This window comes from Puma concolor, chromosome C2 (genome assembly GCF_028749965.1).
Source record: "Puma concolor isolate L17-30 chromosome C2, mPumCon1.1.hap2, whole genome shotgun sequence".
Lineage (NCBI taxonomy): Eukaryota > Metazoa > Chordata > Mammalia > Carnivora > Felidae > Puma > Puma concolor.
Window position 1 is genome coordinate 90,723,468 of NC_141675.1, and position 23,626 is coordinate 90,747,093.

The 23,626-nt window shown below is 38.2% G+C and overlaps 1 protein-coding gene across 2 annotated transcripts in view; it reads left to right on the forward strand.

Annotated features, from left to right (window-relative positions):
* HACD2 (3-hydroxyacyl-CoA dehydratase 2) overlaps nucleotides 1-23,626 on the forward strand; it is a 105,381-nt gene that overhangs the window by 20,109 nt on the left and 61,646 nt on the right. For both annotated transcript variants that reach the window (XM_086675235.1, XM_086675234.1), the window contains exon 3: nucleotides 6,063-6,081. In XM_086675235.1, coding sequence (XP_086531361.1) covers nucleotides 6,063-6,081 — 19 coding nt within the window. The remainder of the gene's footprint in view (nucleotides 1-6,062; nucleotides 6,082-23,626) is intronic.

The following is a 23,626-nucleotide window of genomic DNA, read 5'->3' on the forward strand; positions in this document are numbered from 1 at the left end:
TTATATTTTCTTGCTGGATTGACTCCTGTGTCATTATATAATGCTCTTCTTTGTCTTTTATTATAGTCTTTGTATTAAAGTCCATTTTATCTGATAGGAGGATAGGTATTCCAGCTTTCTTTTCATTTCCATTTGCATGGCATATCTTTTTTTAACCCTTCCCTTTCACTCTGTGCCTTTACTTCTGAAGTGAGTCTCGTAGGCAGCATATAGATGGGTCTCATTTTTTTATATATTTAGCCATTCTGTGTCTTTAGATTGGTGAATTTAGTCCATTTATATTTAAAGTAATTATTAATAAGTAATAACTTATTGCCATTTTGTTAATTGTTTTCTGGCTATCTTTGTAATTCCTCTCTGTTCCTTCTCTTTTTCTCTTTTCTTGTGGTGTGATGGCTTTCTTTAGTGTTAGGTTTAAATTCCTTTCTCATTTTCTTTTGTGTATTTACTCTAAATTTTTTCCTTGTTGTTACTTTGAGGTTCACACAAAATATTCTGTGTAAATAGCAGTCTGTTTTAATTTGATAGCAACTTAATTTTATTTTTTTATTTTTATTTTTTTTAATATATGAAATTTATTGTCAAATTGGTTTGCAACTTAATTTTAAACACAATTCAAAGCTTTACCTTTTTACTCTTCTCCCGCACATTTATATTTTTGATGATACATTTTGTATCTTTTTCTTCTATGCTTCCCTTAATTCATTATTGTAATTTCAGTTAAGTTTACTACTTTGTCTTTTAACCTTAATGCTTGCTTTATAAGTGATTGATTCACTACCTTGTTTATATATTTACCTTTTCCAGTGAGAATTTTACTTTCATATGTTTTCTTACTAATTAGTGCCAATTTTCTTCAGCTTAAAGAAGTCCCTTTAGTATTTCTTGTAGGGCTGGTTTATTGGTGATGAATATTTTTAGCTGTTACTCACATGGAAAGCTCATAATCTGTTCTTCAATTCTGAATGAAAACTTTGCTAGGCAGAGAATTTGAGATGGAAGTTTTTAGCTTTCAGCACTTTGTATATGCCTTCTGGCATGTAAAGTTTCTACCGAAAAATTTGATAATAGCCTTGTAGGGTTTCCCTTGTACATAACAAGTTGTTTTTCTCTTGTTGCTTTTAGGATTCTCTCTTAATCCTTAGCTTTTACCATTTTAACTATAATGTATCTTGGTGTGGATCTCTTTGGGGATACCTTATTTGAAACTCTGGGAATCCTGGACCTGGGTGTTCAGTTCCTTTCCCAGATTAGGGAAATTTTCAGCCATTATTTTTTCAAATAATTTTCTTGCCCTTTCTCTCTGTTCTCCTTCTGAGAGCCCTACAATGTGAATATTATCCCACTTGATGTTGTCTTAAAGGTCCCTTAAGTGTCTTCACTTTTCTTAATTTTTTCCTTTTTTTTTTTTAAACCACATTTGTAAAGGTGCTATGTAACCTGGAAAAAGTGTTAATTATTATAAGATATTTTGGAAGTAGCCAGATAAAGTGTCAGAGGATAGAGACATGTCTGCTAATGTTTTTTTTTTTCTTGAATTTACATTCTCAGAACTGTTTCTAAAATTAGAATTCTAATTAATTTCCTATCTTCTCTTCTTTTTTCAAAAGACTGTTTTCAGGTATGTTCTCCTTAATTTTTTGTTCCTTAAAAAATGATTGTGGGGACACCTGGGTGGCTCAGTTGGTTAAACATCCAACTTCACCTCAGGTCATGATCTCATGGCTTGGGGGTTCGAGCCCCACATCAGGCTCTGTGCTGACAGCTCAGAGCCTGGAGCCTGCTACAGATTCTGTGTCTCTATCTCTCTCTGCCCCTCTCCTGTGCGTGCGCTTTCTCTCTCAAAAATAAACATTAAAAAAATTTTTTTTAAATGATTGTGGTAGTTTTTGGTATTTAGTTAAAAAATGGGCAGTTAACAAAATAAACAGCTATATCAATTCCCTCCCCTTTTAAAATTGTGGATATTTTTTTAGCCCTTGTGATTAAGGTGTCTGGGAGCCAATACATTATAATTCTTTGATTCAGATTGGAGTTTAGGGAATTTTTCCCCCTTCTACTGCCTACTCCCATTACCAAGCCCCACCACTTCTTTATCAGAGTAATTCGCAGCTACATTCTTTCTTTCCTGTGTTCTCAACTCTCATACTGTGCAGGTCATTATTATACCACACTTAAATAACTGCTGCAGCTCCTTTGCTATTCATTCTGCCCTTGATTCCTTTGTGCTCCAAACCTTCCAGAGCTTCTTAACATTTATCCATTGCATCACCTTTTTCTTTCAATGTTTACTATTGAAGTATAGTTGATATATACGATTATATTAACTTCAGGTGCATAAAATAGTTATTCAACAATTTTATGTATTATTTAGTTCTCACCTCAATGAATCTGGTTACCATCTATTATCATACAACTTTTTTTTTTTTTTTTTTTACCAACTAGGGAGATACCTTTGGGCTTTTCTTTCTTTCTCTAAAGTAGCTTTATTCAAGTATTGTTAACATACAATATTATATTAGTTTCAAGTGTACAACATAATATTTCAACAGTTCTATTCATTGCTCTCATCGTAAGTGTACTCTTAAATCCCCATCACCTATTTCAGTCATCTCCCCTGGCCATCTTCCCCATTGATAACCACCAGTTTGTTTTCTATAGTTAACAGTCTGGTTTTTTGTTTTTGTCTCTTTTTTTCTTTGTTTTGTTTCCTAAATACCACTTATGAGTGAAATCATATGGTATTTGTCTTTCTCTGACTGACTTCACTTAATATAATACTCTCTAGATCCATCCATGTCATTGCAAATGGCAAGGTTTCATTCTTTTTTTATGGCTGGGTAATATTCTACTGTGTATATATAAAACGTCTTTATCCATTCATCTATCAACGGACACTTAAGTTGCTTCCATATCTTGGCTACTGTAAATAATGCAGAAATAAACACGGGGTACATATATTTTTTTGAATTAGTGTTTTCATATCCTTTGGATAATTCCCAGTAGTGGAATTACTGGATCATATGGTGATTCTATTCTGTTTTTAACTTTTTGAGGAACCTCCGTACTGTTTTCCACAGTGGCTGCATGAGCTTACCTTCGTACCAACAGTGCACAAGGGGTTCTATTTGCTCAGTCTCCCTGCCAATACATTTTATTTCTTGTCCTTTTGATTCTAGCCATTCTGACAGATGTGAAGGGATATCTCACTGTGGTTTTGATTTGCATTTTCCTGATGATTAGTGATGTTGAGCATCTTATTCTGTGTGTTGGCCATCTGTGTATCTTCTCTGGAAAAACGTCTCTTCATCTCCTCTGCCCATTTTTAATTGAATCATTTGGGGTTTTTTGGTATTAAGTTGTATAAGCTTTTTATATATTTTGGATATTAACCCCTTATCAGATACATCATTTGCGAATAAATATCTTTTCCTAGTCAGTGGGTTGTCTTTTTATTTTGTTGACCATTTGCTTCTCAGGGCAAAAGCTTTTTATTTTGGTGTAGTCCCAATAGTTTAATTTTGCTTTTGTTTTCCTTACCAAAGAAAGCATATCTAGAGAAATCTTTCTACCACACATGTCAGAGAGATTACAGCCTATGTTTTCTTCTAGGAATTTTATGGTTTCAGGTGTCACATTTAGGTCTTTAATCCATTTTAAATTTATTCTTGTGTATGGTGTAAGAAAGTGATGCAGTTTCATTCTTTTGTGTGTAGATGTCCAGTTTTCCCAGCACCTGTTTTGAAGAGACTTTTTCACACTGTATATTCTTGCTTTTGTCATCGGTTATACCATACAACATTATTACAATATCACCTTGACTATGTTCCCTATGCTGTACTTTTCATCTCCATGACTTAATTTATTTTATAACTGGAAATTTATACCTCTTAATCTCCTTTATCTGTTTCACTTATTTTAATTTTTTTTTTTTTTCATTTTGCTGTTCTGTCTGGGTAAGTTCCCTTGCTTTGTCTTCCAGCTTGCTGATTCATTCTTCTACCTCGTCCAGTCTTCTGTTGAATCTTTCTAGTGTATTTTTCAAACTTCTGTTTGATACTTTCTTATACCTTCTATCTCTTTGTTGAACTTCTTACTCTGTTCAACCATTCTTCTGCTGAGTTCACTGAATATCTGTATGATAATTTCTTTGAACTTTTCATCAGGTTGATTGCTTATCTGTGTTTTGTTTAGTTCTTACCCTGAGATTTTGGCATGTTCTTTTTGGATACATAGTCTGTTTCCTCATTTTACCTAACTCTTTGTGTTTGTTTCTATGTATTAGGAAAGTCACCTACCTCTCCCAGTCTTGAATGAGTGGCTTTACATAGAAGATGCACTATTGGGCCCAGAAACACAGTCTCCCAATCACTAGAACCAGGTGTTCAAGGAGTGTCCCCTGTGTGGGCTGTGTTGTCCTTCTGTTGTGGCAGGGCCCAGGGCTGTGGTATGTTGGTGGGCTGGGCTGGCACTTGGTTGGACTGCAGGTTGTGTCCACAACTGCTGCAGTGTGTCTGTGGGAAGGGTTCTCTGCTGGCTGTGTTTACTGTCACTAGTATGTTAGAGGATTCCAAAATAGTGCCTACCAGTGCCCATATTAGTAAGGCAGACTTGAATCGCAAAAATTCCTCCTACCAATCTTTGTTTCCAGGGAAAGTTCCTGCCGTTTTAGGTTAGCAAATGATTCTCCTTTACCTATGGTCCATGTACTATTCAAGTTGGTATTTTTGTACTGGTTTCTGGGTTGAGTGAGTCTGCATATCAGCCCTTTAAGAGCAGATTTTCTATTCCCTGCAGTTTTATAGTCTTCCTGAAGGTGATGCCTGTTGATTTTCAGAGCCTAGTGTTTTGAGGGCTCATCACTCCCATTCAAGATCTAAGGATTTGGTGCCAGATATAGACCTCAGGTATTTTGATCCTCCAGGAAAAAGTCTGTTCCTTTAATGTCCCTCCCAGTTATGATCACCATAGCTAGGGTTTGTTTCATTCCCTAGCAAGTCTGTGTTTCTGCCCCCTCTTTCCCATCTTGACGCTATCCTTTTATCCTTTATTGTGGAGGTTCTGTTCATTGAACTTTCAGGTGCCTTTCAGAAGGAGTTATTCCACATTTAGTTTTAGATTTGTTGTGTCCATGGAAGAGGTACATTGAGGATCTTGCTACACCACCATCTTGAACCCAGGTCCTCAGATTACTTCTTTACCACAACCATCACCAGGGTTAAAGCAATGCCACATACAGGATGAATTGGAAGGCAATTTAGAATGACCAAATTGGCCAGTTGGATGGCCACTGAGATGGAAAAGAGATAGCAATCACACCCAAAGCACTGGAAATAAAAACCCTGAAGGCAGATGCCACAAGTATTAGCAGGACTTGGAAATCAATAGGACTTGTAGGTGAGGGAAAGGAAAATAGCTGAATTTGGGAGACTGGGAAGTTGATGATCAAGAGGCATAGCAGCCGTGAAGGAAGAAAAGCATGAGTTTCTTGAAGAGGCATGCCATGTTTGAGCCACTGCTGGTACACCTGGATGGAGGGGTGCAAAGGCAGTTTGCAATGTGGGCTTGGAGCATAAAGAGATCTAGGGTAGCAGATTGGACTGGGAATATGCCTGTAATGAGGTCACCAAATGAGACAAGATGGAGTCTGACTTTGGAGCTTTGTAGGTTGAATGAATGTCTGCATTGAAGGGCCTGCTGGATAAGAAGAGCCAAAAAAGGCTCTTCTAACCCTGTATTCTATAGTCTGACAGTTCTGTTCTGTAGAATGTGGAACATGGGAGATGTACATCTACTGTTTTTACAAGTTCATGTATTAAAAAAGAGATCCTTGACATCTGGTAGACTACTGGGTCAGATTTACTCCTTACAAAATTTTCCACAGATACAGAAACTAAAAATGAACAAACAAACAAAAATAAATAAGAATTTACATTTTGTTAAATAGCCAGGTTTAAAAATGGAATGTTTATTTTTCAAATTCAATACTGAAAGGCTAGTTTATATAAACTATATTGTTATTGATCTTTACTAATTCTTTCCTCTCCCTTTTTTGTCTCTAGATTTTACATTGTGCAGTAGGTAAGTATGGAATTTTTCCCCTACTATGCAGTGGATTTTGCTTTTTTTTTTTTTTTGAAGTCATAAATAATAGGTCAGTTTGATTATTACTGAATATTGGAAAACTAAACTATTTAATCATTGTATATAAAATTGCTTACACTGGTATGGCTCTTGGTTTCTGAAACGATAGGTACTATTTAGATGTTATCACTGAACAATTTACTAAATGTCACAAGTATTTCACTCTGTCAGTCTCGTTTCACGGGTGACAGAAACACTAGCATATTTATTAAAATGTGACTTGGAGTCCTGGTTCTGGACTATGTAGAAAGCCCTCTTTATGATCACTTAAATATTATATTTTCTTTCTTTATGTTTAAAATGGAGTACCAGGTATATTGCCTGTGTCCCAAATGAATATTGAATGTGTGTGAGAGAGACTGGAAAAATATAAATATAAAGTTATATAAATGTAAGGGATTTCTATGAAAAGCAGATACAGTGTGTTTTCTTTTTGGGGGAAGGAGAGGGTCATCAAATTCTGGTCTGGAACTGAGGTATAACTTCTTGTCTGGGGTGGGTTACACCCCTCTAAATAGAAATGAATTTTGGAAAGTTGACAGATCCCATAGAGTAAGCCCATAGTTGTTGCTGTGCATCTGGATTTGTCTCTGAAAGGGAGGGAGGGTTTGCAGTTGACCTGGGAAAGCACCACAGGTCTGAAAACTCAAGAACCATGGATCCAGATTCACAAATTAAGTGGGTACCTGCTATATTCAGGGCACTGCACTTGGCACTGTGGAGTTTAGAGATGAGGAGACTTAGTTCAAAAGGACACATAAGTGGAAGCCCCTGGGTGGCTCAGTCGATAAAGCGTCTGACTTTGGCTCAGGTCATGATCTCACTGTCCATGAGTTTGAGCCCCATGTCGGGCTCTGTGCTGACAGCTCAGAGCCTAGAGCCTGCCTCGGATTCTGTGTCTCCCTCTCTCTGTCCTTCCCCAACTTGCTTGTGCTCTCTCTCTCTCTCTCTCTCAAAAATAAATAAAAATAAGCTTTAAAAAATAAAAAGGACACACAAGTGGACACACAGGAAGCTATCTACCTTAGGTCTTGCATGGTAACCCTGATATCTGTCTCCATTACTTTTAAGGAAGACAAAGCATCTTGTAAAGAGTTGCATCTCAGCTAATTTCCCGCTAGGACAGAGGTTTACAGTCAGGAGTTTGTCCCAATGATTTGCAGAATTTTGTGTGCATGTGTCTATATTTTAGGGACAGCTGGATAGAATATATAGCTTTCATTAGATTCCCACAGGAATGTGTGATCCCCAAAAGGTTAAGAAATACTGCTTTAGAACCTTTGAGCAAGAGATTTGAAAGGGGCTTGTTGGGGGGGGGGGGGTCTCATCTGTCACATGATCTGCTTTGTCAGAAGTTGTAGGACCTGGGCCATGTCACATAGCCAGTAAATGGGTTTTAGCTGATGTGTAATTTCACACACATTTCCTTTTTAATCCTTTATCTACAATTTTGAGATGAAAAATTTTGCCCCTTCTTAGATGGTTGAATGAAGTTTAAGCATAAGCTTGTAGATGAGGGGCCACATTTGGCCCGAGAGAGTTCTGGAATCACTTTAGGCCTTTCCCACATGATTGAACCCTGTGCCCCATTCTCCCCATTCTCTTAACCTTCAGCTGCCCCTGTACAAAGCTCTTAGATGCATGTTTTCTAAGCATGTGTGCTACACTTTAATTATTATTATTTCATTGTATTTTAATGCCCCAATTCCCTTTATCTTACAATGTATTTTCATACCTGTTTATAATAAAGTTCTATCCCTAGAAATAAAGTTTCTGACCAGTATATTTATTCACACCAAGAACATTACTGAATGCCTGGCAGGTGGTGGGTGCCAGACAGTGGATTGGACAGTGAGAGTAGAATGTGAGCAGGCACCAGCTTGGGTTCAGGAAACCCACAGTCAGATGGGCAGCCTTCTGAGCTCCGCTGGTCGGATGCACTCTGCAGACTAGTGTTCACGCTACACTCTGTTCTGATGGTTTGTGGACAAGTGTCCCCAGGGCCTAGCGTGGTACTTGACACATCGTAGATACTTAAAAATACCTTCCTAATTCAGGGTGCTTGGGTGGTTCAGTCAGTTAAGTGCCCTACTTCACTCAGCTCAGGTCATGATCTCACGGTTTGTGGGTTCGAGCCCCGCATCAGGCTCTGTGCTGGCAGCTAAGAGCCTGGAGCCTGCTTTGGATCCTGTGTCTCCCTCTCTGCCCTTCCGGCCCTCCCCAGCTCTGTATTTCTCTCTCTCAAAAATAAACATTAAAAAAATTAAAAAGAAAAAACTCCTTCTTAATTCCTCAAGGACCTTGCTCTGTCAGTGATTCTGTCTCCTGCATCCTCATTCTTTGTCATCTACCTTTTCCTTCTCAGCTCACAAAATGCTCAGGGGTGCACCATTCTAAAAATAAACTTAACATTTGACCCTACATTCCTCCCTTATAACTACTTAATTCCTCTCTGTCCCTTTTACCATATATTTTTTTAATGTTTATTTATTTAGAGAGAGAGAGAGAGAACTAGAGCAAGCAAGCAGGGGAGGTGCAGAGAGAGAGAGAGAGAGAGAGAGAGAGATTGAGAGAGCCCAAGCAGGCTCCACACTGTCAGTGCAGAGTGTGATGCAGGGCCGGTCTCCATAACCTGGTAGTCATCAGATTTTATCATTTCTGTTTCCTGAATATTTCTCAGATTGTCCTGTTTTTCATCACTGTTCAGGGCATCAGTGTGTCTCATCTGGACTCCCTTTTGGATCTCCCTGAACTTCTAGGCTTGCAATATTAACAGTAATAATAAGAGCTACCCTTCATTGAGCATTTACTATGTTCCAGTGCTTTAGACTCATTACCTCATTTACTTCCCTTTTTACAGGTGACAATACTGAAGCTTAGAAGGTTTTCAATCTTGCCAAAGTTCACAGTTAATAAGCCCTAGAGCCAGAAGTTGAACCTTTGGCTGTGTGACTCTAAGCCCATGCACAGCCCTTGAGGGAGTTAGTTAAAAGATAATTCTGAGTCTGTGGCTTCCTTGCTTAAAACCGTTCACTGGTTTAAACTTCTTCATGATTTGGAGCCTGCCCACCCTTCCCAGCCTTCCCTGTGCCCTGCCTCTCACTCCATGCTTCAGCCACCCTGGCCTTTTTGTGGGTCTCCCCACTGCTTCTTGCCTCTGGTCTGTGGCCAGGCCTTGCTTTCTGGAATGAGCAGCCCACCCCCTCCGGCTGGCAGCTCTTCGCCGCTTTTCCTCCAGTAAACTTTCCTACCAGCCACTGGCTCCATTAGGTACCTTTCCTCACTTCTATGTAATAGCAGACACCTCGCTGTTGTTGTACCTTCTGCTGTGTATTATGGTCTGTCACTGTACCTGTATGCCCCACCAGCACCACTGAGTCTTTGAGAAATGAGAACTGTTACTTACTGATTTCTGTATCCCGCCACCTCACGATACAGGCCGCCTAGTGGAAGCTCGGTGAACATTTGATCATACACTTACCAAATTCCGGTGACATTTTCCAAAAATGGTTTCAAAATGTGTTCAGTTCTTTTAGAAAATAAATAATAGTAAATAAGCTGTTTCTGGCATTAATCTAAAGGCAGTCCTTTTTTTTCACTCCTACAATTTAAGTTTAGTTTTAGAATGCTGGTTCTTTTCTTGTGGCTTTGTAAAACTTTTCACTCTGAGAATTTCGTCTTTTACAACTTGTTTTGGAGCCTTGAGATATTTTTAGATTACATCTAGATACCTTTAGATACATGGAAAGTCTGGACCTCAGTCAGTCCTGGGTTGTTTATCAGCTGTGTGACTTCCAGGAAGTAACTCCATCTCTGCATCTTTATTTCCTCATCAGTTAAAGGGGGATGATACCCATCTTGTAGGGTTGTTGTGCAAACGAAAGGGGACATGCATGAGAAATACTTAGCATGATGTCCAAAACATGGTAATACTGAAAACTGCCCAGCCCCAAATGGGAGCTATTGTTATTAACTAAAACAACAGTAATGTCATAGAATGTTAGAAGTTTCTGTCCCTGATGTAAGGTTGAATATCTGTATAATTCTTCCATATTCCTAGTTTTCTTAAATTATAGTTTCTGTGTGAGTGCTTCAGGACTGTATGGGTTGGAGCTGCTTCTGATTCATGGTTGTGACAATGCAACGTGACAAAAACAGCCTCCAGAAACAATAAACTAAAATTCTGTATGAGGGGCTTGTTTCTGAGAAGTCAAACCTTCTATCTGTGCAGAAGTATTCCCATGCCCCAGTTATTTCCAAGTAGGTTGTTTGTTCTCCATTGATAATGTAGAGATGGGAGTTCTTTTTGAGGTTGGGGGGAATGATTTTGAACACGTATTGGGGATGTATTTCTTTTTTTAAGTAAAATATAATTGACATATAACGTTGTATTTGTTTCAGGTGTACAACATAGCAATTCGATATATGTATACATTGCAAAATGATGACCACAATAAGTTTATTAGTTAATGTCCCTCACCTCACATAGTTATATTTTTTTTCTTGTGATGGGAACTTTTAAGATTACTCTCTTAGTAACTTTGATAAAAAAAATATAGTATTAATTATAGTCACCATGCTGTACATTACATTCCCAGGACTTCTTTATCTTAGAGCTGGAAGTTCATACCTTTTGACCTCTTTCACTGATTTCCCCCACCCCCAGCCTCTGGCACCCACCAATCTGTTCTCTGTATCTGTGAGTTTGGTTTTGTTTCTTGTTTTTTTCCCTCAGATTCCATGTATGTGTGAAACAATGCAGTATTTGCTTTTCTCTGGGACAAGATGTAAATGCTGTGGTTGCAGCCCTCAACCCAAGATTTGTAGTGCTTTATGTTTATGCAATACTTTTCTTTTTGGAAATGAGAATTAAAAAAAACAAAAAACCACTTTGAGACTTACCTTTCACAAGACTGCCAAGAAGGGTTCTGATTTCTTTATTCATGTGGTATATAGTTTGTACTGAAAGAAGGCATTACCTGTTTTCCTGTGTTGTGTTGCAAATTAGGTTGTGGAAGAGGTATATGGGACATGGGTGGCTGTCAGCTAACTACGGAGTATGGTTCTCCCTCTTTGTTGGGATGGAAAGTAGAGGTAGAGGGACTGGAGCTGAAGATACTCTTGGTAAGATGCGGCATTGTGCATTTGGTGAACCTTCATGTTGAAAATTATACCGTCAATATAAATAGCTTTGGAAGTTCTCTTGATTGAAAAGTGTAGAACAGGAGCTCAATCATAGCCCAGAGGGTACTATGTCTAAAGTTGAGTATTAGCACTTTGATAAACAAGGACAGAACCCCTTTTCCTGAAATATTCTGTATTTCTGGTTTCAAATATTTGTTCTATGTGCCGGCTTGCCCTCTTCTTTCAAACTAATGGCACATTTTCTTTGCTTATTTTTAAAAAGTGAATTTTAAGAAATTTGCATTTGCCTTATTATTAGTAGGTAGCATGTGGCTTCAAAACCGATTCTGCTAGGTAACAAATGGTGCCAGGGAGGAAGAGGAGCAGCTGTTAGGGAGATGAGCACCAGAAGACCACATCTCCTGCCAGAAATCTTTTCCCTTCCACCAATTAGAGTGAACCAGCTCCTCTCCAAACCGTTAACGTTACTGTCCCCCACTTTAAGCTAACAGTCATTTACAGTGCAGTATTGTGAAGGAACTGTCATCACATATTATTAAAACCAGGCCCAGGACCCTCCAAATTGTAGTGTAAGAGAACTCCGGAAGGAAGCATCCCGGAGGGAAGGGGTAATTCCTCTGGATTCACTTACCTGATTCTGTTTCCACCCCTGTACCTGCCCAGTCCTCAGGGGTATGGCTTTGGACAAAAACTGCTTTCTCTAGTTCCACTTAGGTTAGTTGACATTTTTTGAATGAACTTTACCAAATAGGAAGAGCAGAAAGGGAATGAGTATCAAACTACAAACAGTATAAAAATAGCCATATTTCCAAAGTACAAACTTTGGATTCTGAGACCTCCCCCCGCCCACCCCCCGCTTTGTTACTGGGAGCTGACACAGCTTCACATGGACTTCGTTGACTCTCTGCCACCCTGTTCCTAGTGTGCTCAACCCCCTCACAAAAATGAATAAAAAATGTTTTGGATTGAGATTCAGGTGTTTTTTTTGTTTGTTTTTTGTTTGTTTGTTTTTTTTGTCTGGGGGGCCTGCTTAGTGGTGCTAATGGCTGAGGGAAGAAGGAGCCCTTTGAGGTGGGATAATGGACTTAACCTTTCCCATCAGGCTATCCTGTCTCCCCTGCCCAGAGGCTTCCAAGGCTCCCACTGGAGAGTGTGCAAGGGGAGGGTTAGAGACTTGGGCGGGAAGTTGCCAAAGTCAATCTTCACATTTTTGCAATTCTGCCTTTGTCATTTATTAAGTACAGTCATTTCCCAGTGTCTGACAACCAGAGCTCTGTGAAGACTGACCATGGTCAAACCGTAGTCTTTCCCAAATCAGTCAAGCCCTTCACACCAGCCTGGCTCAGTCTCCTGCCTTGGCTCTTCGTTCATTGTGTTGCCTCCTGATCAAATTTTGCGTCCTCCCTTCAGACACAAAGCCAAGAGGAAGGACAGATAGTTTTAGCACCTGCATCTTCTGCTCCTGGCACCCACAGCTAAAGCACTTGTTCTCTGAATAAACTTTGTGTTTTCACACCTCCATAATTTGTACGTACAGTCTCTTTTGCCTGGAACACCCAGCTCTGTCAGTTGTTTCTTGCTCCATATGAATGTACTGAGATGAAGGGAAGGGAGAAATAAATAGAGCATGCTCATTAGGAGCCCCAAGTGCCTGAGCAGGGAAGGTTGGAGACTTACCCAGAGCTCATGTGTACCGCCTGGCACCTGGCCAGCAGTCAGTAAGCTGTAGCAGCATCTCCATTGGTGACTAGTGGGAAAACTTCAATTCTGAGGGTTTCTGTTCCCAGTCAGAATTCAGAAGGGAAAGCCATGAAGAGAGCCTAGATGGGGAATTTTACCCCCTGCCATCCTTGTAGGAGCAGCTAGGGGGTTGGTTTGAACGCAGAACTGTTACTGAGTTATTTGAAGTGTCTTCTCTATAAGATACTGTACCATCCAGTCCCTTAGGAACCAAGCTAAGGCAAACCAGGTGTGTTGGAAACACAACTAGTTGTTGACAAGTCAGGCTTCCTCTCGCTAGGCCTTAGTTTTCACATCTGAAAAGCTAGAGGTTGGCCTAGCTAATAGATTAATGTTCTTGCACCTTGATGTTCTGACATTCTTTGAAATTAACTAAGGCAGCTTCAGAGATGAATTTTAGTTATCTGAGTAGTGATAGAAAAGGAGGATAGGATAGATCTTACAACATACCTATGTATTAGTATTAGTAAACTTGTTTCAAGTATGGTAGTTTCAGTAAATCTTTCCTCCCGATGCATTTTGAAATCCACATCACAAAGCAGAATTGAAATGGGAGATGCGCACTTGCACATTTTCTGTAGCATGCATTTACCCATAGTCACCACTAGGTGGCACCCTTGTATTAGTAAGGAGATTTTTATCTTGGAAGTTCCAGAACTTCTGGAAGACTTCTAATAAAAATAGATAGCAAAGAATCAATAGCTGAAACTGAGGAATGAGAAGGTTTTTTAGAAAAAAGAGAAATGGATGTTTTTCTGTGAATTCTGATGATTTGATCATTAATATCGGAGGTAATGGAAAACTAGAACTTTCTACATTACCCTAAAGGAAATTATCTTGTATTTCTTTTTATAAGGCACCAAAATGTCTTTAAAGTTAAGAACAAAATTAATTTGCTTCATTAAAAAGCTGGGAAAAAAAATCTATTTCCCAAATGTTCTCTGGTGAGATGGTTAGTAGCAACCTGAAGTCAATAAACCTGTTCTTTGCTTCAGAAGCAGGTTGGTCCAAGGAAGCTGGAAGCACCGTCTAGTGACTGAGTGGAGTAAATTCCATTGAGCCAAAAGGGGAAAGTTTGAGTTCTCTTTTAGCAAAAGAATTACTTGATTTATGACTCTGTGGGAGGAGTTGACTGGTTAAATAAATAATAAAGGGAGCAAAAATGCTTAGGAATATTTGTATGACACTGGTATGTCTTTTTTTATAGCTTGTACAGCTTTCTTGGGAGAGGATTTTTTTTACTCTCCGTTCATAGTGAACATTTTTCCGATAATTTTTTCCTTTCAATAACGGTTTCTGTCTCACTATGTTCTTTCAATTAGCAGTCTGCATTTAAGATTTATCCATGTCTTTGTATGGCTTGATAGCTCATTCCTTTTGATTTCTGAATAGTATTCCATTGCACGGATGCACTGGTGTGTTTATCCATTTACCTATCGAAGGACATCTTGGTTGTTTCCAACTTGGGATGACTATGAATAAAGATGCTGTAATTATTCTTGTGCTGTTTTCATGCGGACAAAAAAAATAATTTTGCATTTTGAAATCTATTGAGTATTTACCTAGTAGCACAATTGTTGGATTGTGTCATGGGACTGTGTTTAGCTTTGTAGGAATCTGCCATTGTCTTCCAAGGCGGCTGTACCACTTTGCATTCCCATCAGTAATGAATGAGAGTTCCTATTGCTCTGCATCCTCACCAGCAATTAGAGTTTTGGATTTTAGCTATTCTAATGTGCATAGTGGTATCTTTTAGTATTCATTTCTGGAATGACAAATGATGTTGCACATGTTTTCATACTCCTATTTGCCAGCTATGTATCTTCTTTTTATTTATTTATTTATTTTTCAATATATGAAATTTATTGTCAAATTGGTTTCCATACAACAGCCAGTGCTCATCCCAAAAGGTGCCCTTCTCAATACCCATCACCCACCCTCCCCTCCCTCCCACCCCCCATCAACCCTCAGTTTGTTCTCAGTTTTTAAGAGTCTCTTATGCTTTGGCTCTCTCCCACTCTAACCTCTTTTTTTTTTTTTTTTTTCCTTCACCTCCTCCAGCTATGTATCTTCTTTGGTGATGTATCCGTTCAGATCTTTGCCCAGTTTTTTAATTGGGTCTTTTGTTTTCTTGTTGAGATTTCAAAATTCTTATATTTTGGATACGAATCCTTTATCAGATATATATTTAGCAAATATTTTCTCCCAGTCTGTGACTTGCCTTTTCATTCTCTTAATAGCACCTTTCACAAAAGCACAAGTTTTTAATTTTAATAAAGTCCAGCTTAACTACGTTTTTTTCTTTCATGGATCTTGCTTTTGGTGTTGTATCTAAAAATCCACTACCAAACCCAAGTTTATGTAGATTTTTCCTTTGCTTTCTTCCAGCATTTTACAGGTAGCTCTATGATCCATTTTGGTTTATTTATTTATCTTTTTAATTTTTTTATTTTTTTTCAATATATGAAGTTGATTGTCAAATTGGTTTCCATACAACACCCAGTGCTCATCCCAAAAGGTGCCCTCCTCAATACCCATCACCCATCCTCCCCTCCCTCCCACCCCCCATCAACCCTCAGTTTGTTCTCAGTTTTTAAGGGTCTCTTATGCTTTGGCTCTCTTCCACTCTAACCTCCTTTTTTTTTTTTTTCCTTCCCCTCCCCCATGGGTTTCTGTTAAGTTTCTCAGGATCCACGTAAGAGTGAAACCATATGGTATCTGTCTTTCTCTGTATGGCTTATTTCACTTAGCATAACACTCTCCAGTTTCATCCATGTTGCTACAAAGGGCCATATTTCATTCTTTCTCATTGCCACATAGTACTCCATTGTGTATATAAACCACAATTTCTTTATCCATTCATCAGTTGCTGGACATTTAGGCTCTTTCCATAATTTGACTATTGTTGAGAGTGCTGCTATAAACCTTGGGGTACAAGTGCCCCTATGCATCTATGATCCATTTTGAGTTAATTTTTGTAAAAAAAAAAAAAAAAAAAAAAGTCCAGTATGTGTCTAGGTTTATTTTTTTGCATGTGTATGTCCAGTTGGTTTAGCACTATTTATGGAAAAGACTGTCCTTTCTTCATTGAATTACCTTTGTGCTCTTGTCGGATATTAGCCAATTATATTTGTGTTGGTCTGTTTCTGGGCTCTCTGTTCTATTCTGTTGATCTACGTCTTACTATTTTGCGTATACCATGCTGTCTTGATTATAGTTAAGCCTTGAAACCCAGTAGTGCAATTCCTCCAAGTTTGTTCTTTTTTTTAGTATTGTATGGGTCTTTTGCCTTTCCATAAAAACTTTAGAACCAGTTTGTTAAGACCTACAAAATAGCTTCCTGGGGTCTCGAATGAGATTGTGTTGAATCTGCAGATCAACTTGGGAAGAACATCTTAACAATATTGAGTCTTTCAATTCACAAACATGGAATAGCTCTCCGTTTGCTTAGATCTTTGATTTCTCTCATCATTTTGCAGTTTTCTTCAAACAAAATGTTTTGTTAGATTTATATCTAAATATTTCCTTTTTTTTGGATGTTATTATAATTGGTCTTTTTAAATTCAAATTCTAATTGTTCACTGCTTGTATATAGGAAAGCAGTGGACTTCTATATATTTACCTTGTATCCTGCAACCTTGCTGTACTTGCCTCTTAGTTCTGGGAGTGACTTTGTAGTGGTTTTGTAGATTTTGTACATAGACAATCATGCCATCTGTGACTTCCTTTTCAACCTGTCTACTTTTCAAGGTTTTTTTTTCCTTACTGCAGTGGCCAGGTTTCCGGTTTGACATTCCTAATGTTCATGACTTGATAAAATAAAGCGATTCCCAGATCAGTTTTTCTCCACAACCAGTTCTGAAGAGATATATACTTTCTGCTTCATATTTACTAACAAGGCATAAAACAATATTTATTTGTAAGGTCACTCAGGATTTTTTTTTTTTTGTAGATCTTCTCTATCCTTACCTTTGCATGGTCTGTTTTGCACTGAGATTGAGAATATTAAAGCCTCTAATTATTAATGTGTTTCTAATTCTCCTTCCTTCTCCCATAGCTTCTGCTTTAGCAAAGCAGATAATTATTTGTAACTGTTATACCTTCAGTATGAACTGTGACTTTTAGCACTAAAAAATGTCTTCTTTGAAGCCTTTGTGAATCACTTTTGTATTAGCATAGAAGTGAGTCTTGTTTTGTGGGAGCCAGTTTGAAAATCTCTTTCCTTTAATAAGTGACTTAAGCCTATTCACAATTATTGATATGACAGATGTTTGACCTTACTGTCACATTTATGTTATAATTGCTACATATACTATGTAATATTTGCTGTGTTTACCTACATGATGTGTTTGTTGTGTTGTTGGGGTTTTTTATATTTATTTTAGTATTTAGAAGGTTTTGTTCTAGTAGTTACCTTTGTATTTATACTTTTTTAAAGGCTCTTAGTTCTCTGTTTTCTTATTTAAACTGTTGTGACCTAGTTTGTCAATTTTTGAAGATCTCTTTTGAGCCCCACCAATGGCCTGTGTGGCAGTCCGGGAGCTTCTTCTACTTCTATCTTTCCCACTCCCTTTTCTTCTCAGTTTTCTTACCTGCATTTTTTTCACTTTGTCCAAACGTGTAACATCTCTGTTACTCTTCTGCCCTGGCCTCACCTTTGTCTGAATCTTAGGTCTACACTTAAATGTGTTAAATACTCATTGTCCTTTGCTGAGGTTTCCTGTCACCTTGTACTTGAGGGAAAGTCACCTCTAGCAGTGTCAGGGACTATGAGGGCTGTCTGAGATTTTACCCCACGTGTAAGCTGGAAGGTTAGTCTGTGACTGGTGGGTGCGGACAGTGTGCGGTGGTTTGTGTCAGAAGGGGAAACCTGGAGCTTGGGAGCCTATTGCTTTTACTGTGAGTGGAAGCAACTTGCCTTTTGTTGGGTAGATGCTACCTTACCCCTTAAAGCTACCCCATGCAGACACAAACATAAGAAATGACTTGGTTAGAATGCAGTCAGCAGCTTGCCTTTCCCAGAAAGCAGCTTCTCAAGAAGTGCTTGTGGACACAGCACTCCCCTAGTTCACACATGCTTTTAAGACTTTTTTCTGTAACCTTGATAGTTGAAGGACTGATTTAGAGGTAAAATCTTCAGTTTACAATTTCTTCCCCTGAATTTTTTGTTCATTTGCTCCATCATTGCCTTATATGTTTCTCTTGGGAAGTCTGATGCCAACCTAATTATTTTGCTCTTTTAAGATATTTGGTCTTTTACCCTGAAAGTGCTAAAGATTTTTTTCCCACCCTTATTAAAGTATAACTGACAAATAAAAATTATATACATTTACAGTGTATAGTGTGAAGTTTTAATATATTTATACATTCTGAAGTGTGATTACCACAATTAAGCTAATTAACATATTACTTGATATAGTTTTTTTTTTTTTTTTTTTTTGGAGTGAGAACATTAAGATCTACTCAGATCTACTTAGAAAATTTCAATTGTACAATAGTATTATTAGCAGTGGGCACCATGCTGTACATTAGTTCTCCAGAACTTATTCATCCTGCATATCTGAAACTTTGTACCTTTTCACCAACATCTCCCCATCTCCCCAGCTCTTGGCAACTATTGTTCTATTATCTGCTGATATGAGTTCCACCTTAAGTGAGATCATACAGTATTTTTGTTTCTTGCCTGGCTTAACTTCACTTAGCATAATGACCTCCAGATTCACCCATGTTGTTTCTCAAATGACAGGATTTCCTTCTTCTCTAAAGCTGAATAATATCCCTTGTGTTGTGTGTGTGTGTGTGTGTGTGTGTGTGTAGTGTGTGTGTGTGAAGGGAATGTTATTTTCTTTATCCATTCATCCATCAATAGACACTTAGGTTGAATCCCTATCTTGGCTGTTGTGAATGATGCTGCAGTGAATATGGGAGTGCAGACAATCTCTTCAAGATACTGATTTCATTTCCTTTGGATATATATCCAGATGTGGGATTGCTGGATTATATGGCAGTTCTTTTTTAAAATTTTAAAGAACCTCCATACTGTTTTCATAAATGCTGTTCCAATTTACATTTCTACCAACAGTGTACAAGGATTCCTTTCTCTGTATCCTCTCTAATGCTTATCTTTTGGCTTTTTAATAATAGTTCTTTTTTTTTTAAAGTTTTTTTTTTTTTTCAACGTTTTTTATTTTTATTTTTGGGACAGAGAGAGACAGAGCATGAACGGGGGAGGGGCAGAGAGAGAGGGAGACACAGAATCGGAAACAGGCTCCAGGCTCTGAGCCATCAGCCCAGAGCCCGACGCGGGGCTCGAACTCATGGACCGCGAGATCGTGACCTGGCTGAAGTCGGACGCTTAACCGACTGCGCCACCCAGGCGCCCCTTTAATAATAGTTCTCTTAAGTGTGAGATGATGTCTCATTATGGTTTTGATCTGCATTTTGCTGATGGTAGTGATGTTGATTTTTTCATATACCTGTTGGCTGTATGTGTGTGTTCTTTCAAGAAAGGTCTCTTCAGGTCCTTGGCCCATTTTTTAATTAGGTTTTTGTTTTCTTGCTATTTAGCTGTGTGAGTTCCTTATATATTTTGGATATTAACCCCTCATCAAATGTATGATTTGCAAATATCTTGTCTCCTTGCATAGGTTATCTCTTCATTCTGATCATTGTTTTCTTTGCTGTATAGAAGCTTTTTAGTTCTACGCAATCCCATTTGTCTGTATTTTGTTGCCTGTACTTATGGAATTATGTCCAAAAATTAATTGCCCATATTGGCGTCAAGAAGCTTTTCCCCCATGTTTTCTTCCACCAGTTTTACAGTTTCAGATCTTACCTTTAAGTCTTTCATTCATTCTAAGTTGATAGTGTGAGATAGGGGTCCATTTTCATTCTTCTGCATGTGGATATCCAGTTTTCTCAACACCATTATTGAATCCTTTCCACAGTATGAGTCCTTAGCACTTTTTTCAAAGATCAGTTGACCATATCTGTGCGGCTTTATTTTGGGCTTTCTATTCTGTTACTTTGGTCTGTATGTCTGTTTTTATGACCATAACATGCTGTTTTGATTACAGCAGCTTTGAAGTTATTTTGAAATCAAATAATGTGTTGCCTCCATCTTTGTTCATTTTGCTCAAGATTGCTTTGGCTATTTGGGGTCTTTTGTGGTTTCATGTGAATTTTAGGATTTTTTTCTATTTCTGTGAAAAATGCCATTGGAATTTTGATAGGGATTGCATTGTATCTGTATATTGATCTGGGTAGTATGGAAATTTTAACAATATTAATTCTTCCAGTCCATAAACACAGGATATCTTTTCATTTATTTGTGTCTCTAATTTCTTTCATCAGTGTTTGATAGTTTCCAGTGTATAGAGCTTTCACCCCTGTGTTTAAAAATTATTCCTAAGTGCTTTTATATGCTGTTCTAAATGAGATTGTTTTCTTAATTTCTTTTTCAGATAGTTTGTTGTTAGTGTATATAAACATAACAGATTTTAATATGTTTAATTTGTATCTTGCATCTTTACTGAATTCATTTATTGGTTTTAACAGATCATTTTGTAAACAGAGACCATTTTACTTCTTCCTTTCTGTTTTGGATGCCTTTTAATTTATTTTTCTTTCCTAATTGCTGTGGCTAGGATTTCCAGCACTCTAGGGAATAGAAGTGGTAAGAGTGGGCATCTTTGTCTTCTTCCTCATATTAGAGAAAAGGCTTTTCAGCATTTTACAATTGAGTATGGTGTTAGCATGGGTTTGTCATATATTTCCTTTATTATGTCGAGACACATTTCTTCTATACCTAATTTGTTGAGAGTTTTTTATCATGAAAAGGCTTTGAATTTTGTCAAATGCTTTTTCTACATCTATTGAGATGATCATATGATTTTTATCCTTAATTTTGCTAATGTGCTATATCACATTTATTGATTTGCATGTGTTGAACCATTCTTTCATCCCAGAGATTAATCCCACTTGATCATGGTGTATGATTTTTGCTGTTGAATTTGGTTTGCTAATATTTTGTTGAGAATTTATACGTCTGCATTCATGGGGGATATTAGCCTGTAATTTTCTTTTATTGTAGTTTTCTCGTTTGACTTTGGTGTCAGGATAATGCTGGCCTCATAAAATAAGTTTGGAAGTGTTCCCTCTTCAGTTTTTTAGACGAATTTGAGAAGTATTGGTATTAGTTCTTTAAATGTTTGGTAGAGTTTACCAGTGAAGCCATCAAATCCAGGTTTTTCTTTTTTGGGAAGTTCTTGATTACTGATTCATTGTCTTTGTTTATTATTGGTCTGTTGAGATTTTCTGTTCACAATTCAGTCTTAGTCATATTCTAGGAGTTTATCCATTACTTCTATGTTATCAAATTTGTTGGCATATAAATATTCAGAGTAGTTTCTTATGATCCTTTGTGTTTTTGTTGAATCAATTGTACTGCCTTTTTTCTCACTTATAATGTTATTATTTGAGTTTTCTTTTCCCCCCAGTCTATCTAAAGGCTTCTCAATTTTGCCTATATTTCCAAAAAACTAACTCTTAGTTTCACTGATCTTTTCTGTTGTCTTTCTAGTCTCTATTTCATTTATTTCTACTCTGATCTTTATTATTTCCTTCCTCCTGCTTACTTTGGGTTTAGTTTCTTCCAGTTCCATGAGGTAAAAGTTAGGTTGTTTATTTGAGATCTTCTTTTGTAACGTAAGTGTTATTGCTACAAACTTCTCAGAACAGCTTTTGCTGTGTTCCATAAGTTTTGGTATGTTGTGTTTCTGTTGTCATTTGTCTCAAGATATTTTTTGATTTCCATTTTGGCTCCTAATTTTCCAACTTTACTCCTGTTATTAGTTTCTAGTTTGAGACTATGTGGTTAGAAGAGGTATTTAATGTGATTTTAGTCTTATTAAATTGTTAAGACTTATTTTGTGACCTAACCTGTGATCTGTTCTGGAAAATGTTCCATGTGCAGTTGCAGAGAATGTGTATTCTGCTGTTGTTGGATGGAATGTTCTATAGATGTATACGAGTGTCCCTTGGTCTGTAGTGTTGTTCAAGTCCTTTGTTCTCTCATATTGATACCTGTCAGGATGATCTATCTGTTGTTGAAAGTGGCATATTGAAGTCCCCTACTATTATTGTATTTCTGTCTATATCTCTCTTCAGTTCTGTTAATACTTGCTTTATATATTTAGATGCTCCACTGTTGGGTGTGTATATATTTACAGTTATTATATCTTTTTGATTAATTGACTCTTTTATCATTACATAATTATCTTTATCTCTTGTGACAGTTTTTGACTTAAAGTCTGTTTGTCTGTTGTAATTTAACCACCTCTGCTCTCTTGATTCCATTTCATTGGAATATCTTTTTCCATCCCTTCGCTTTCAGGCTATGTGTCCTTAAAGCTAAAGTGAGTCTCTTGTAGGCAATATATAGTTGGGTCTTTAAGTGCATTCAGTCACTGTGTCTTTTCATTGTAGGTTGTGATCCATTTATACTTAAAGTAATGATTATTTTGAATTCTTTGCCAGGTAATTTATAGATCTCCATTTCTTTAGAGTCAATTATTGGCACTTTATTTTGTTCTTTTTTGACAGTATCATGTTTTTCTGATTATCTGTGATCTTTGTGACTTCACATTAATGTCTGTGCACTTGAAGAAATAGTCATTCTTTCTGGTCTTTATAGACTGTCTTTGACAGGGAAAGCCCTCTACCAGTCAACCTGGCCAGAGATTCTAGGCAGGCTGTCTGGTGGATGTCTGCATGGCAGCTTGCTGCTGGAGTCAGGCAGGCTGGCCTGGTGCCTCGGTTAGTGAGTGGGTATGCCTCGTACCTGGGTACACTAGGAGAGGTCTGAATCTGGGTCCACAGGATCCACCGTGGCATCTGGGTCCAGAGAGGCGGGCTTAGCACCTGGAACTGCTGTGTCGAGCCTGGAATGTGGGTCCATGGGGCCAGCTTGGAAACTGGGGCTGCAGGGGTCTGTCTGGCACTGGAATGGACCTAGGAATGGGCCTGGGTCCTACATCTGTGGAGGCTAGCCTAGTATTGGAGTAGTTCTAGAGCCTAGGTCAGTAGGGACTGGTCTCGTGCTGGGTTCTACAGGTGGGGCCACAGGTGCAGGCCTGGTCCTGAGATAAAGTTGGGTGTTTACTTCACTTGCCTTACCCCACAACAAAGAGTATCTCTCTCTGAGCTGTACTGGATGTTTTAAGTTACCTCTACACCCAGTGTGGGCCTCAGACTCATAATCCTGAGCAAGAGTCGAATGCTTCCTCAATTGAGCCAGCCAGGCGCCCCTATTAGACTTTAACTTGCTGGGAACACTGAGGATTTTTTCTCTATAGTTGAAGTCTAATAGGGGCACCTGGCTGGCTCAATTGAGGGAGCATTTGACTCTTGCTAAGGATTGTGAGTTTGAGCCCCACACTGGGTGTAGAGATTACTTAAAAAATAAAATCTTTAGGGGCGCCTGGGTGGCGCAGTCGGTTAAGCGTCCGACTTCGGCCAGGTCATGATCTCGCGGTCCGTGAGTTCGAACCCCGCGTCGGGCTCTGGGCTGATGGCTCAGAGCCTGGAGCCTGTTTCC